The sequence below is a fragment of the Lepidochelys kempii genome, chromosome 1 (genome assembly GCF_965140285.1).
Source record: "Lepidochelys kempii isolate rLepKem1 chromosome 1, rLepKem1.hap1, whole genome shotgun sequence".
Classification (NCBI taxonomy): Eukaryota; Metazoa; Chordata; order Testudines; family Cheloniidae; genus Lepidochelys; species Lepidochelys kempii.
This window is the reverse complement of record NC_136380.1, coordinates 347703675-347716990: the sequence shown is the minus strand read 5'-3', so window position 1 is coordinate 347716990 and position 13316 is coordinate 347703675. Positions and strand designations below refer to the sequence as shown.

Sequence of the window (13316 nt, the reverse complement as noted above, 5' to 3'; positions counted from 1 at the left end):
TTTTTTGGAAGATAGAATTAGGGACATAAATGACTCATCAGGTTGAAAACAGAATGTTTATGCTAAATAAGATAAATAAATAGGTCAGTAGGCTAAGTTGACTGAATGTCTGAGCCAGCTAAGATAAGAGGGAGAACACGCAGGGAATTATTTAATATGAAATAGATAACAAGGGAAGTTAGTCTGTAAAGATGAGGTAAAGAGGAAGTCAAACCACGGTCAATACGTGGACAACACATGGTGCACAGGGATTGGTGCCTGCAAAGTAATAAAGCCAATCCAAAAATATGTATAAAAAGGGAGATGGTTTCTGTATAACTTTGGAGCGGTGATGTATCCTGCATCCATCCCCCCTGCATTTGAGTTTGGTCAACTCAGCATAGCACTGCTGTATGCCAAACAATGATATCTGAGAGATGAAGGCTGGAGTCAAACAAGTTCTTGGGAAGCCGAATGGAAAGAGGTCATGGAGGGAATCCCAACAGGGTTTTAAAAAGTTTTATTGTCAGATACATGAACCACAGAACGGGGACACATACATCAACATGGCTATCCAGTCATCTTTTAGGAATATTACTACTATATACACAGGGTACCTTTCACCCTAAAAGACCTCAAAGCACATTTCATTACCCATTGAATTGCTGCCCACCACTGAAGTGAAACGTGCTAATTGTTTTAAAATACACAGCAGTGCTACGTAAGTGTAGGTGACAAGTACAACTGACTGTACAGAGAATATTAAGGAGGCTGGATGGTTTTACTGGACATTGCACAGGACTGGGAGCCTGGAACATCTGAGTTCCAGTCCTAGCAGTCATTATTTGGCCTTGGGCATGTTACTTAACATAACAGTAAAGTGAGTTAGTACCTATTGCTTCCTGGGGCACGAAAGCAAAAACATCTGTAAGTCACCCCCTAGGTGAATTACCCACAATGGCATGTTTTAAGAACAAGTTCAACACCAGGAGTGACTCAAAGGGAATAATGCCACCTTCCAACTCTATCTCCTGTTCAGCATATTGGTTCACTTCTAGTCAAGTACTGACTTGGCTTGACCCTGTTTAGTGTATTAAAGAACAAAGCACATGCACTGGCATTTACTCTGCTCACCTCTGCAAAAGCACCAGGATGCTTGGAAGAAGGCTCTCATTCTGGGCCCCAAACTTCGCTAACGCACTCACAGCAGCTAGACGAGAAAACAAAGGGATAGAAAAGGTGTTCAATCTGTAGCCAGAAGTCTATTCCAAAACATGCACACAGGATTTTTAAAGCAAGCATGTATGCGATTGTCCTGAAGCTACGATTAGGGAGGTTTCTCTTAAAATCTGTGCTTCACCAATTGTAGACCCTCACACAAGGGTTTGAAGAAACATCCTTTAATACTAAAAGGCACCTGGCCAACAACCCTGGGGCCTGCCCTTCAGTCACAGAAGAGGGTCAGGATGGGAAGCACCAATACAATCTTCCTCGGCATCATACCCCACCACACTACTTTGCCTCAAACCAGTTCTGGAAGAATTATCTAGCAATGAGGGTAGTTCAGTCTCCATAGCACGTTCCAATCCTTGGCTGCTCATACACACGTGCCCATTAGAAAGTACACTGAAGCAAGCTCATTTTCCATAGGTGGCAGTCACTTTCCTCGCTACTGACCTGGGACACCAGATTGGAACCAATGACTTCAAGATGAAAGGCTCTGTATCCCAGTACCTATCCCCTAAAGCAGCCAGTCCAAGCTAATACAAAAACCCCAACTTAATTTGACTTCAACTCTGGTTTTGAGGGAGCTTTATATATGCAAAGGAGAGAATTTAGCTCTTTATTAAATTTCACTTTTGAAGATCCTTCTGATAGAAAGATCTGTGGCTACGATGCTGAAGTTTCTGTACAACAGGTCTGTGTTGGGGTGTCCACCCCCAATTAACTGCCCATGCTGCACTTGGAGGAGCAACCTGGGAGCAGGGAATTAGACAGGAGGCTCAGCTGGACTGGAAGTGGAGGAACCTGTATAAAGCTCAGGAGCTGAAAGCAGAAAGGGGCTGTATGGGAGTAGTCTGCAGTCACTCCTACAGTGAAGGGAGGTGTTTTGGGGGCTATAGAGAGTAGCCTACAGTCACTCCTGGGGAGGAGGGAGTTTGGGTTGGCAAACCCAGGGAAGGGGGAGAGCCAGAAAGGTAGGAAAGGCTCAGGGGAAACTCAGCAAGATATGGGTTAGGGCCGACCTTGGCTGCTGCTGAGAGAGCCCCTGAGCTGGAACCCAGCATAGAGGGCAGGCCCAGGTTCCCCTGCCAGCCACTGAGGGAGTGGCACTAAGAGGCAGTGAATGGGAAGACTGCCCAGGATTGCTGGAGAAAGACTTTGGTATTCCGGAAAGGGAAAACACATGACGTGACCTGGCCAGAGGGCTGAGTCATGAAGAGGCAGCAGCAGCAGCCGCCCCTGGAGTGAGAGTGGGGCTGCAGACGCAGAAAGAGAGGCAGAGGACGGCATGCAACTGCAGATAGGGGCGTCGACCAGGAAGTGGTGGCGTCCTATCAATGAGTGGCGCACCCCATGACAAGGTCTTTATGGCTCCCATCGGATGCTGCGTATCTGGCCCCAGGCCTCAGTGCTAAAACAATGGCACTCGGTAGAATAGGATTCAATACAATACAATCTGTTTCACAACAGAAATGTAAGCTCAATTTTAATTCCCCTTCCTAACATACTAACTCCTCTACTGGCTCAGAGTGGAGTGATCTAAGGGGTTTGAGTATATTCCACTCTAATCTGAAGGTGGAGGGGGGAAAGGCAACTGCCTTTAAAAACAGTCTGAAGATTCTCTGTGGGAGAAAGGAGTGCAACAGATTTAAGAGGAGAGTTCTCAGAAGAAAAATCACTTTTCCACAGAAACAAGAGACACACACTTCAAGTCCTGAATAGTGTGGCTTTTATGATGCCAAGTCTGACCTGTACAGATTCATGCATCAACTTAAAAGAGTGGGTAACATTTCTCCTCCTTACTCATTGTCGCTACTTTACTTTTGACATTGATGCTCACAAGGGAAGAGTCAGAAGGTAACAGCTATACATAGCAGATGATGATCACACCACCTAGAGTAGCAATATTTAGCATTCATGCTAACATGACATGAGAAGAGTTAATGCAAACAGCCAAGAGCAGGCACAGTGAGAGACAGCTATGGACTTTTCCTTTAGAGCACCCATTCCCTCCCACCCCAGCACCTTGTTCCAGACTCCAAATTTGCACACATGAAGCCAATCAAGTATTTAATTGCGTAGCTTACCAGCTCTCACTGCTTCGTTCTCCAGAACTACCCTGTTGAAGATGAAGCGAATGTATTTGGATGGGGATGGGGTCCTTGGCCCTTCTTTGCCCAACAGGTGAAGTATCTTTGTGGCTAGAACAGTGTGTTCACAATCTTCAATGAACTCACAGAGGTGAGCCAAGCCTGATTCCTTACTCTCAGGATTCTCCTCTATAATGCTGATTATGCAGTCCACAATGGCTCGCTTGTACTCAAAGCCACCCTAGGACGGAAAAGGAAAGGATGCTCATCCTGCAGGTGCTGCTCAGAATGCAAAGGCAGTCCTTTATTGTACAATAACAGGTGCTCATTTGCCCTCATGCTATGAATACAGTTTCCCTCCATTAAGGAAACAAAAGTGTTCATATACACACAGAATCGGAGGAGGAGGAGGAGGAAGAGGAGGAGATGGGCTGGGTGTCCTCATAGGTCCTTCCCAGCTCCCTGAGGCCAGCGCAGGGTTGTTCTTGATAATACATTTTATAAATGTTTATCCAGGCCAATTTTTGATGTACCAAGCGATTATGTCGGCTGATCTGAAATGTGGCAAAGTCACATATCAGATAGCTCAGGAACCGAAATAAGCAAGGTCTTGTTCAGAAATATCAATCAAGCCCCACTGATGCTGTACAACCACCAAAGGAAAACACTAGCAACATCGGATTCCCCCTATACCACCACAACTACATGCTAGTAACTACATAAGAAAGGCTTTAAACCTACGTCATCCCTGAGCATGTTGGAGAGGAAGGTCATCATTACACTGTGTTTCCGTGGGTATTTCTGGCACAGAGCACTGATGGCCTGCACCACCACCACCTGCAAGACAGAAGAGGACACAGGACTTTAGTATCATGCATTAAATTCTCTATGAGACGTAAGAAGCTTCTTGCAGACACATCACCTCAAGCTGCGATCTTGCCAGATATAAGCTCAGCACTCAGACAGGAAAAGCTAGGTGCTAGTGATTCAGAAGGTGGCACTCTTACCTCCAGCTCGGTACTGAGCCAATGTGCTAGCATGATGCTGGAGGAGCGGTTTTGAGTTGGAAGTCATAGGCCTCTCCACTTAGTAATGGGAGATCCTATAATGCTTTTGGAAAGGGCAGGAATGATTTTCTAAGAGCCTGGCCCAATTTCAGTTTGGGTAATTGTGTTGTGTTATAAACATTCCCTCTGCAGTTTCAAGTACATCTAACATTCATCCCCTCTCCTGTCTTACAATGAACAATGATTACATAGGTTTGTTGTGCACAGGTAGACAGTTGCCACATCTCAGCAACTACATTTCACTGGGTGTGTGTGACGGGTGAAGCAATTCCTGTATCGTTATAGTGTGTCCCCTCCCATACCCCATGGGGGACAAATTAACCAATGATTTTAAGAGGAGCATCTCCTGCAGATCTCTGCCTCATTCTGGGGTCCAGAGGAATAGGATGTGATTTGCTATTAAAGACTGATCGGAAGTACACAGGGGGCAGAGGTAAGAATGTGTAGGCAGCCTTCATTTTGGTATTTCCTGTCAAATGACCTGCCTTAGTAGGTTTTTTCTGGAATTTGATATAGTTTAGAGACTGTGTGAACTATCAGACATTAAAGTGTGCTGGGGTACACCTGGGTCAGATGTGCTGGATATACATAAAGATCATTATCAAAACTTAAACCATCCTTCCTCCCACAAGACCGTTACAATCGACAGTTCCTTGCTACAATGGTGCTTAGAGTGCATTGTAGTTCAGTCAACAGCAGACGGAGAGAGTGTTTCTTATCCCATAGGCTCTTTGGGGAAAAGGAAGAGAAGCAGAAAGGTGGCCCTCTGCTTTTAACAGACTGTATCTCAAGAAACGCCAGCTGGCTTCCTGGTATAAGGCTAAATGACTGAAGGCTTCTCTGCAACTGGGAAAGCTTCACAAAACAGGAGGAGGAAAATCTGCAATAGTAAAGGTCAAAGGCCTCCCATGCCTCACCTTAAACTCATCTGATATTTCTGACACAAAGGAGGAGATCTGTTTCATGAGCCTGTCTACACTGCTCTCGCTCCCTGTTTTCAGGAGTGTGGTGATGGCCAGAGTAGCGATGCTGCGGTTTGAGTCAGTAATCAGGTTTTCCAGGTCCAGGTTGCAGGCAGTTACTGCAGATGGGTGCTTCATAGCCACCTGGAAAGAAAAAAAATCTGTCAATAATATACTAGAGCAAGGATCAGAACATTTGCTTTCTGTTCATTTATCGGGGCCTACTGCTTGCAGAATAAACTGGCCACATATACATAGGCCATGGCTGTCAGCAGGGACCACACCAGACCCCTTGATCTTCAAAACACACAGGCCTCAGGCTCTCACTTGAGCTGCAGAAAACTCCTTTAGCTGTAAATAGCAGGTAGTTATAATGAGCGGAACCAGAAGTAGAGGGAGACATGGTTACATGCCCTACACCAGCGCTGGACACTTGGAAGGGTTGGTTGGTGTGTAAGCACTGGTGTTGCTCTACTTATGTGTTCCTAACCTTTGCAGTTTGCCAGCTTGTAATCAGGTCAGATTACTGTTTTACTCACTCCACACACTTCCAATTCAGACACTAAATACAGGCAGCCAAACCACGAGAGTTAGCGATTAATGCTTTGTACCCCAAACTTCAGAATCCCTACTTTCCTATGGTAGAAAGCACTGATTTACAGCCATAGCAGATCACAAGTTATCCAACTATAAGGTGTCATGAGTCCCTTGATCCACAACTGAGCATCACTAGCCTGACTACTATCGGATAGTTTTTTGTTGTAGTGGAAGGCTGATCTGTCAGCATGGAGAGACTGCTCATAAAGTAATTACATGAGTAACAGTCCTACTTCCTTAGGAAACACCTTTCAGCACAGAAGTTTGGTTTCCTTTAATGCTTTGCTTTGCACACTAAGATTTATACCTTAACACTTGCTTAAGAGATCTCAGAAACTCACCTTGTTAAGGGTCCTTACAGCTGCATATCTCAAGACAGGTTTGGGAGAACTACAGAAGAGCTGCAACACTGAAAATAAAGCATTTAGAGAAGTGACTTATGATGTAGGAGTTTACAGAGTAGACTGTTTCAACAGTCACTGGCTTCCAGTGCTGCAAATCCAGACACTAACATGCCTGGGAGAAAAGACCAATAACCTTGTGACCAGGATACACTTCAAGAGTGCAGCAGAGAACTACTTCAGATGACATACAAGGGGTAACAGGTTCTGAATGATGCAGACTGGACCACACTCTAGTACACAGAGCGAAACACATAAGCATCGCACAGTTCCAGTCAGTTTCACCCACATCTGATGCTGAGAAAGAGATACACCTGGAAGAAGCAGGGGCAACTAGAGAGAAGAATGTCCAGTAGTCCGCACACATAGGTTGGCTCTACTGTTGGGGCATTTAAAGGTTCTAGTCAAATATGTATTGCTATCTATCTCCTCATACTGTTACATTCACCATCCATCAACAGTTTCCTAGTCTCCCAATCCAATTTAAATTTCACCTCCCAGTTTTCAGCTTATTTCAAAGACATGAGCTTTTCTACCACCTGGAGTTCATATCTACCAATCCACCCTCCTCAAAATCTTCCTCTGTCCCCTCCCCACACCCTGACTTCCCTTAGTTAGGGAGAGGATAAAGTATTCTGTCCCTTTTTGGTGACCAGGCTCTTGACCCTTCTCTTTCACCCAAAGTCCAAGTCATTTCCCATCCAATTGTTTCTAATTTAGGAGAGAGTCAGGAAAAATTACGGTTGCAAATATGAGAGAGAAAATGTATTCTTTTTAGTAGTTAATATTTTAATGTATAGTATAGCAGATGTTACACTTCAATTTCCTGGTTGTGTGATCTGCCACCTTGCCTAGCCTTAGTCCTACAGTATGACAAACCAAACCTACCCTGATCTCCTTCACTGTTAAAATATCTTAGCCAACAAATCGTGCAGCAATAAAGTATTTCCAGAACATCCCAGCAGCAGAGGGCACAAAGGGTTCATTCCTTGACTGACCTGACACAGCAGGGGCCAGCTCCCTTGGTGTGCAGTTTGGAAGATGGATGATTGCAGAGGCAGCTTCGTAAATAACCATCTCATGTTTATTTCGCAGACAGCTCTCAATGAAGTCAAACAACGGACTTTCGTGCCTGCCAATGAAATGGAGTGCATACAATTTCAAACAGAGGCACTCTTTATTTCATAGTAACGTGATGAAATATTTATTAACAAGTTCTGCTACAACACTATACGGATCTCTTATCTGGGGACTGACATGCAATCAGATTTTTTTTAAGCTAAAGTCATAAGTTACAGTATTGACTCTGCTAGAACATAGCTCAAACAATTCACATTACCATGTTTCCCCACTTGTAATACAAGACTAATGCTTGGATACCCAATAGCACACTATAGTATGGTTCTATTAGAGAGTATATTAATCTCTAAATATGTCCAGACACTCATTCCATATTCAACAAGTCAGAAGGGATACATTTAGAAGAGAAACATCTTGATATTTATTGTATGTTACACCCAGTAAGCAACAGGTTTCACTGATACAGGACCCTCAATCCAGAGTTTAAAGTCCTAAGCAGCACAACCTTTATTCTACTCGGATGAGAAATCAAAGATGGAAAGAGACCTCTGATCAACCAGTCCATCTCTCTGCCAGTACAGATAGATTCTTAATGGATTTTTTTATTGCTGTCCAGTCTTGTTTTAAGTGTCCCAAATAGCAGGGGCTCCCCAATTCCCTTGGGAGACTCTGCCACAATGAAAAAGCACACGGTCAGGAAGCTCTTTTTTGAAATTCAGTCTAATCTATCCCTTTGCTCCTAATTACACTCTGTTGGATCACCCCAACTCATTTCTCTATTCTTAGTGTTTATACACCACCGTATTTTTAGATGGTTGATTCTCCTCTTACCCCTCTTCAGACTCTTTCAGAAGCCGGCTAGCAATTCGGATCAGCATGCAGTATGCAAATTGAGATTTCAGTCCAGATTTGGTGAATTTATTCAGCATCTTGGAAACTGCAAGGCGATCATTCTTCCTGAGGTGGTAAAGCAGCCCCAATGCATGATACTACAAAATCAGAGGGAAAAGACACGTAAGGACAGTCCCTAACAAAACTAAATACCTTAAATACATAGAATCATAGAATATCAGGGTTGGAAGGGACCTCAGGAGGTCATCTAGTCCAACCCCCTGCTCAAAGCAGGACCGATCCCCAATTAAATCATCCCAGCCAGCGCTTTGTGAAGCCTGACCTTAAAAACTTCTAAGGAAGGAGATTCTACCACCTCCCTAGGTAACGCATTCCAGTGTTTCACCACCCTCCGAGTGAAAAAGCTTTTCCTAATATCCAACCTAAACCTCCCCCACTGCAACTTGAGACCATTACTCCTTGTCCTGTCCTCTTCTACCGCTGAGAATAGTCTAGAACCATCCTCTCTGGAACCACCTCTCAGGTAGTTGAAAGCAGCTATCAAATCCCCCCTCATTCTTCTCTTCTGCAGACTAAACAATCCCAGTTCCCTCAGCCTCTCCTCGTAAGTCATGTGTTCCAGACCCCTAATCATTTTTGTTGCCCTTCGCTGGACTCTCTCCAATTTATCCACATCCTTCTTGTAGTGTGGGGCCCAAAACTGGACACAGTACTCCAGATGAGGCCTCACCAATGTCGAATAGAGGGGAACGATCACGTCCCTCGATCTGCTCGCTATGCCCCTACTTATACATCCCATAAATGTCATTGGCCTTCTTGGCAACAAGGGCACACTGCTGACTCATATCCAGCTTCTTGTTCACTGTCACCCCTAGGTCCTTTTCCGCAGAACTGCTGCCTAGCCATTCGGTCCCTAGTCTGTAGCTGTGCATTGGGTTCTTCCGTCCTAAGTGCAGGACCCTGCACTTATCCTTATTGAACCTCAGAGTTCTTTTGGCCCAATCCTCCAATTTGTCTAGGTCCCTCTGTATCCTATCCCTTCCCTCCAGCGTATCTACCACTCCTCCTAGTTTAGTATCATCCGCAAATTTGCTGAGAGTGCAATCCACACCATCCTGCAGATCATTTATGAAGATATTGAACAAAACCGGCCCCAGGACCGACCCCTGGGGCACTCCACTTGACACTGGCTGCCAACTAGACATGGAGCCATTGCTCACTACCCGTTGAGCCCGACAATCTAGCCAACTTTCTACCCACCTTATAGTACATGTTCCCTTAGGAAGGATTTGATATTGCCACGTTTTCTGAGTGCCACAAGTAACCAGACCACCTGTTTCCTAAAAGTACCTTGTCATATTTATATGAAAACAAGTTACTCACAAATGATTAGAACTACAGTTCCAGCTGTTCCCGCATGGTCCTTACGGGTAAGGATGTCAGAACCAGATATTAGAGAGGGAAAGATCTATAAAACCAACCCGTCCACCACCTTGATGGGGCTTGCCACTGGAACATCAAATGTACCCATTTACAAAACCAGGCTGCATAGAAACGATATGTGCATTTCCAATGCACCTTCCATCTGAGGGGCTCCCAACAGCTTTATAAACATCAAATAACTCAGCAAACGCCCTTGAGGCAGCGAAGTATTATCCCCATTTTATAGAGTGATCCCAAAGTGGGATTGCTTTATTTTGCCTTCTAATTACTGCCCAAGCTTTTTCTCCTGAGTAGATTAATTTATATTAGGGCTGTCAAGGGATTAAAAAAATTAATCGCAATGTTAAACAATAATAGAATACCATTTATTTAAATATTTTTGGATGTTTTCTACATTTTCAAATATATTGATTTCAATTACAACGCAGAATACAAAGTGTACAGTTCTCACATTATATTTATTTTTGATTACAAATATTTACACTCTAAACAAACAAAATAAATAGTATTTTTCAATTCACCTAATACAAGTACTGTAGTGCAATCTCTTTAGCATGAAAGTTGAACTTATAAATGTAGAATTATATAAAAAAAAACTGCATTCAAAAATAAAACAATGTAAAATTTTAGAGCTTGCAAGTCCACTCAGTCCTACTTCTTGTTCACCCAATTGCTCAGACAAACGAGTTTGTTTACAATAAAGGAGATAATGCTGCCCGCTTCTTGTTTACAAGGTCATCTGAAAGTGAGAACAGGTGTTCTCATGGCACTGTTGTAGACGGGTTACAAGATATTTATGTGCCAGATGCGCTAAAGATTTATATGTCCCTTCGTGCTTCAACCACTATTCCAGGGGACATGCGTCCATGCTGATGACGGATTCTGCTCAATAACGATCGAAAGCAGCATGGACTAACGCATGTTCATTTTCATCATCAGAGTCAGATGCCACCTGCAGAAGGTTGATTTTCTTTTTTGGTGCTCCGGATTCTGTAGTTTTCACATCAGAGTGTTGCTCTTCTGAAAGCATATTCCACACCTCGTCCCTCTCAGATTTTGGAAGGTACTTCAGAGTCTTAAACCTTGGGCCAAGTGCTGCAGCTATCTTTAGAAATCTCACATTGGTACCTTCTTTGTGTTTTGTGAAATCTGCCGTGAAAGTGTTCTTAAAATGAACAACATGTGCTGGGTCATCATCCGAGACTGTTATAACAAGTAATATATGGCAGAATGTGGGTAAAACAGAGTAGGTGACATACAATTCTCTCCCAAGAAGTTCAGTCACAAATTTAATTAACACATTGTTTTTTTAACAAGCGTCATCAGCATGGAAGCATGTCCTCTGGAATGCTGGCCAAAGAATGAAGGGGCATACGAATGTTTAGCATATCTGGCATGTAAATAACTTGCAATGCCAGCTACAAAAGTACCATGCAAATGCCTGTTCTCACTTTCTGGTGACACTGTAAATAAGAAGAGGGCAGCGTTATCTTCTATAATGTAAACAAATTGGATCTGTCTTAACGACTGGCTGAACAAGTAGGACTGAGTGGACTTTTAGGCTCTTACGTTTTATATAGTTTTTTTTTACTACAATTATGTAACAACAAAAAAATCTACATTTGTAAGTTGCACTTACACGACAAAAAGACTGCACTACAGTACTTGTATGAGGTGAATTAAAAAATACTATTTCTTTTGTTTATCATTTTACAGGGCAAATATTTGTAATAAAAATAATACACACTTTGATTTCAATTACAACAGCGAATACAATATATATATGAAAATGTAGGAAAAACATCCAAAATATTTAATAAATTTCAATTGGTATTCTATTGTTTAACAGTGCAATTAAAAAAGGTGATTAATCGCGATTAATTTTTTTAGTTAAATCACATGAGTTAACTGCAATTAATCGACAACCCTAATTTATATCAAGGTTTAATAAATAGCTGAATCTGGAAAGTCAAAAATCCATAGTTGTAGGTTTGTGTGTTTAGGTAAGGATCTAAATACCAACTGTTGTCAGCTCAATTATGCCCTAAACCTTCAATGATTATTTTTACATTCCCTCGCTCCCTGAGAGACTTATTTAAAAACTGTCCCTATACAAACACACAAACAGATCTTTTAAAAAGGCCAGACTTAAGGTCATTCCAGTCATCCTAACAAAGTTTTCTTACCAAAAAAATCTCTACATCTCTTGTTTTTTGTCTTGATTCATTGAGATTAATCCCTGAAGAGATTTCAAATTCAAAACAAAACTCCTTCTATCTGGAAGGGTCACGAATTCAGCAAAATAGGATCCCAACCACCAGAGAAAATTAGTGGGGGAAAGGTAGACGGCTATACCAAACTGCACATATAATTAAGAAGCTAACATTGTAATTGTGGAGAAACTGCATATAGTTTTTTTATACTCATTTTTCACGATTTCCTAAAAATGAAAAGGATGCCTACTTTTGCTGAAAGTCCATGTGTTTTTAAAAATTCTCCATTAGTGTGAATGGCAAGTTAGAGGCAATTTTCTAAGTGTAATCCCATTGACTGGTGTCATGAATTTTACTAATTGCAATAATTACTTCAATAACTTAACATTTTCTGCTACTTACAGTGATTAGTGACACTGAATGAACAAATGAATAGGGTCCTGATCCTGTAATGTGTTGTATGACCCCTTCACCCACCCTCTCCCACATAAGTTAATGGACATCTGCCCACCACATCACATGGCAGGATCAGGGTCTAAGGGCAGTGCTTCCCATTATTTAAGCATTGTTCTATCAGCTAAATTAAGCTCTGAAATACAGACTCCATGGACTTATTAAAAAAATTACAGAAAACCACAAGCATGGTATGGCATGTTTATCGCACTTCATGATACATCAACCCTATGCTCTGAAACATACCTGCACCATGATGTTGTCACTAGAAGCAGCTTCTTGGGCTTCGTTGATCCACCGTTTGACGACATCATAACTTATCTTCATCATGTGCTAGGAGTAGAAACAAAGAACGTTATAAACTAATCAACCACACGGACGTTTACAAGCACCTTTTTTATAATGATAATTTACTGGGAAGTTTTAAGAAAAATTACTAGCATAAAAAACATGATTTATCTATCTAGGACTCTGCTCCAAGCCATTGAGACAAAGAGATAAGATCCCCTGCAATAACTAATTTGTATTTTGCATTCTGTTAAATGCTGACACCTGTACATAAAAGCAACTAAGAGTTGGGGGCTTTTATTAATGTTGGAACAAGAGAGGAGAAAGCACTAAAACTGTCTATCACCCCTACCCCTTTAGCCCCATAGAAAGCTCTAATACTGGCCACAAATGCAACTTTCTGTTCCAACTTTCAAGACCCTGCAGAGCTCTACTCCTGCCTACCTATTGGGCCTTGTGTACCATGCTCCTCCTCTTCCCCTTTGCTCTAATGATGACGCCAGCCTTATTGCCCTACATGTCCTCCTCCCCATGCCTTCCTTATGTGCATCTCCCAATCCCAGGGACTGCTGCCCTGGGCTAATGGAGTACAATGGAACCCAGCTGGGGCCACCACTTCCCGCCAGCACACGAAACTGTGCAGTGAGACCCTCCAAACTCTGGGGCA

At 42.6% G+C, this 13316-nt stretch overlaps 1 protein-coding gene across 3 annotated transcripts in view; it reads right to left on the bottom strand.

The window, feature by feature from the left end:
* COPG2 (coat protein complex I subunit gamma 2) overlaps positions 1-13316 on the bottom strand; it is a 39478-nt gene that overhangs the window by 10265 nt on the left and 15897 nt on the right. For 2 of the 3 annotated variants that reach the window (XM_073328904.1, XM_073328907.2), the window contains exons 8-16: positions 12608-12694; positions 8232-8389; positions 7319-7452; positions 6261-6328; positions 5278-5466; positions 4035-4130; positions 3686-3847; positions 3291-3534; positions 1114-1189 (exon numbers count right to left, since the gene is read on the bottom strand). In XM_073328904.1, the coding sequence (XP_073185005.1) occupies positions 1114-1189; positions 3291-3534; positions 3686-3847; positions 4035-4130; positions 5278-5466; positions 6261-6328; positions 7319-7452; positions 8232-8389; positions 12608-12694 (1214 nt within the window). The remainder of the gene's footprint in view (positions 1-1113; positions 1190-3290; positions 3535-3685; positions 3848-4034; positions 4131-5277; positions 5467-6260; positions 6329-7318; positions 7453-8231; positions 8390-12607; positions 12695-13316) is intronic. The other variant, XM_073328905.1, reaches the window with a different exon arrangement.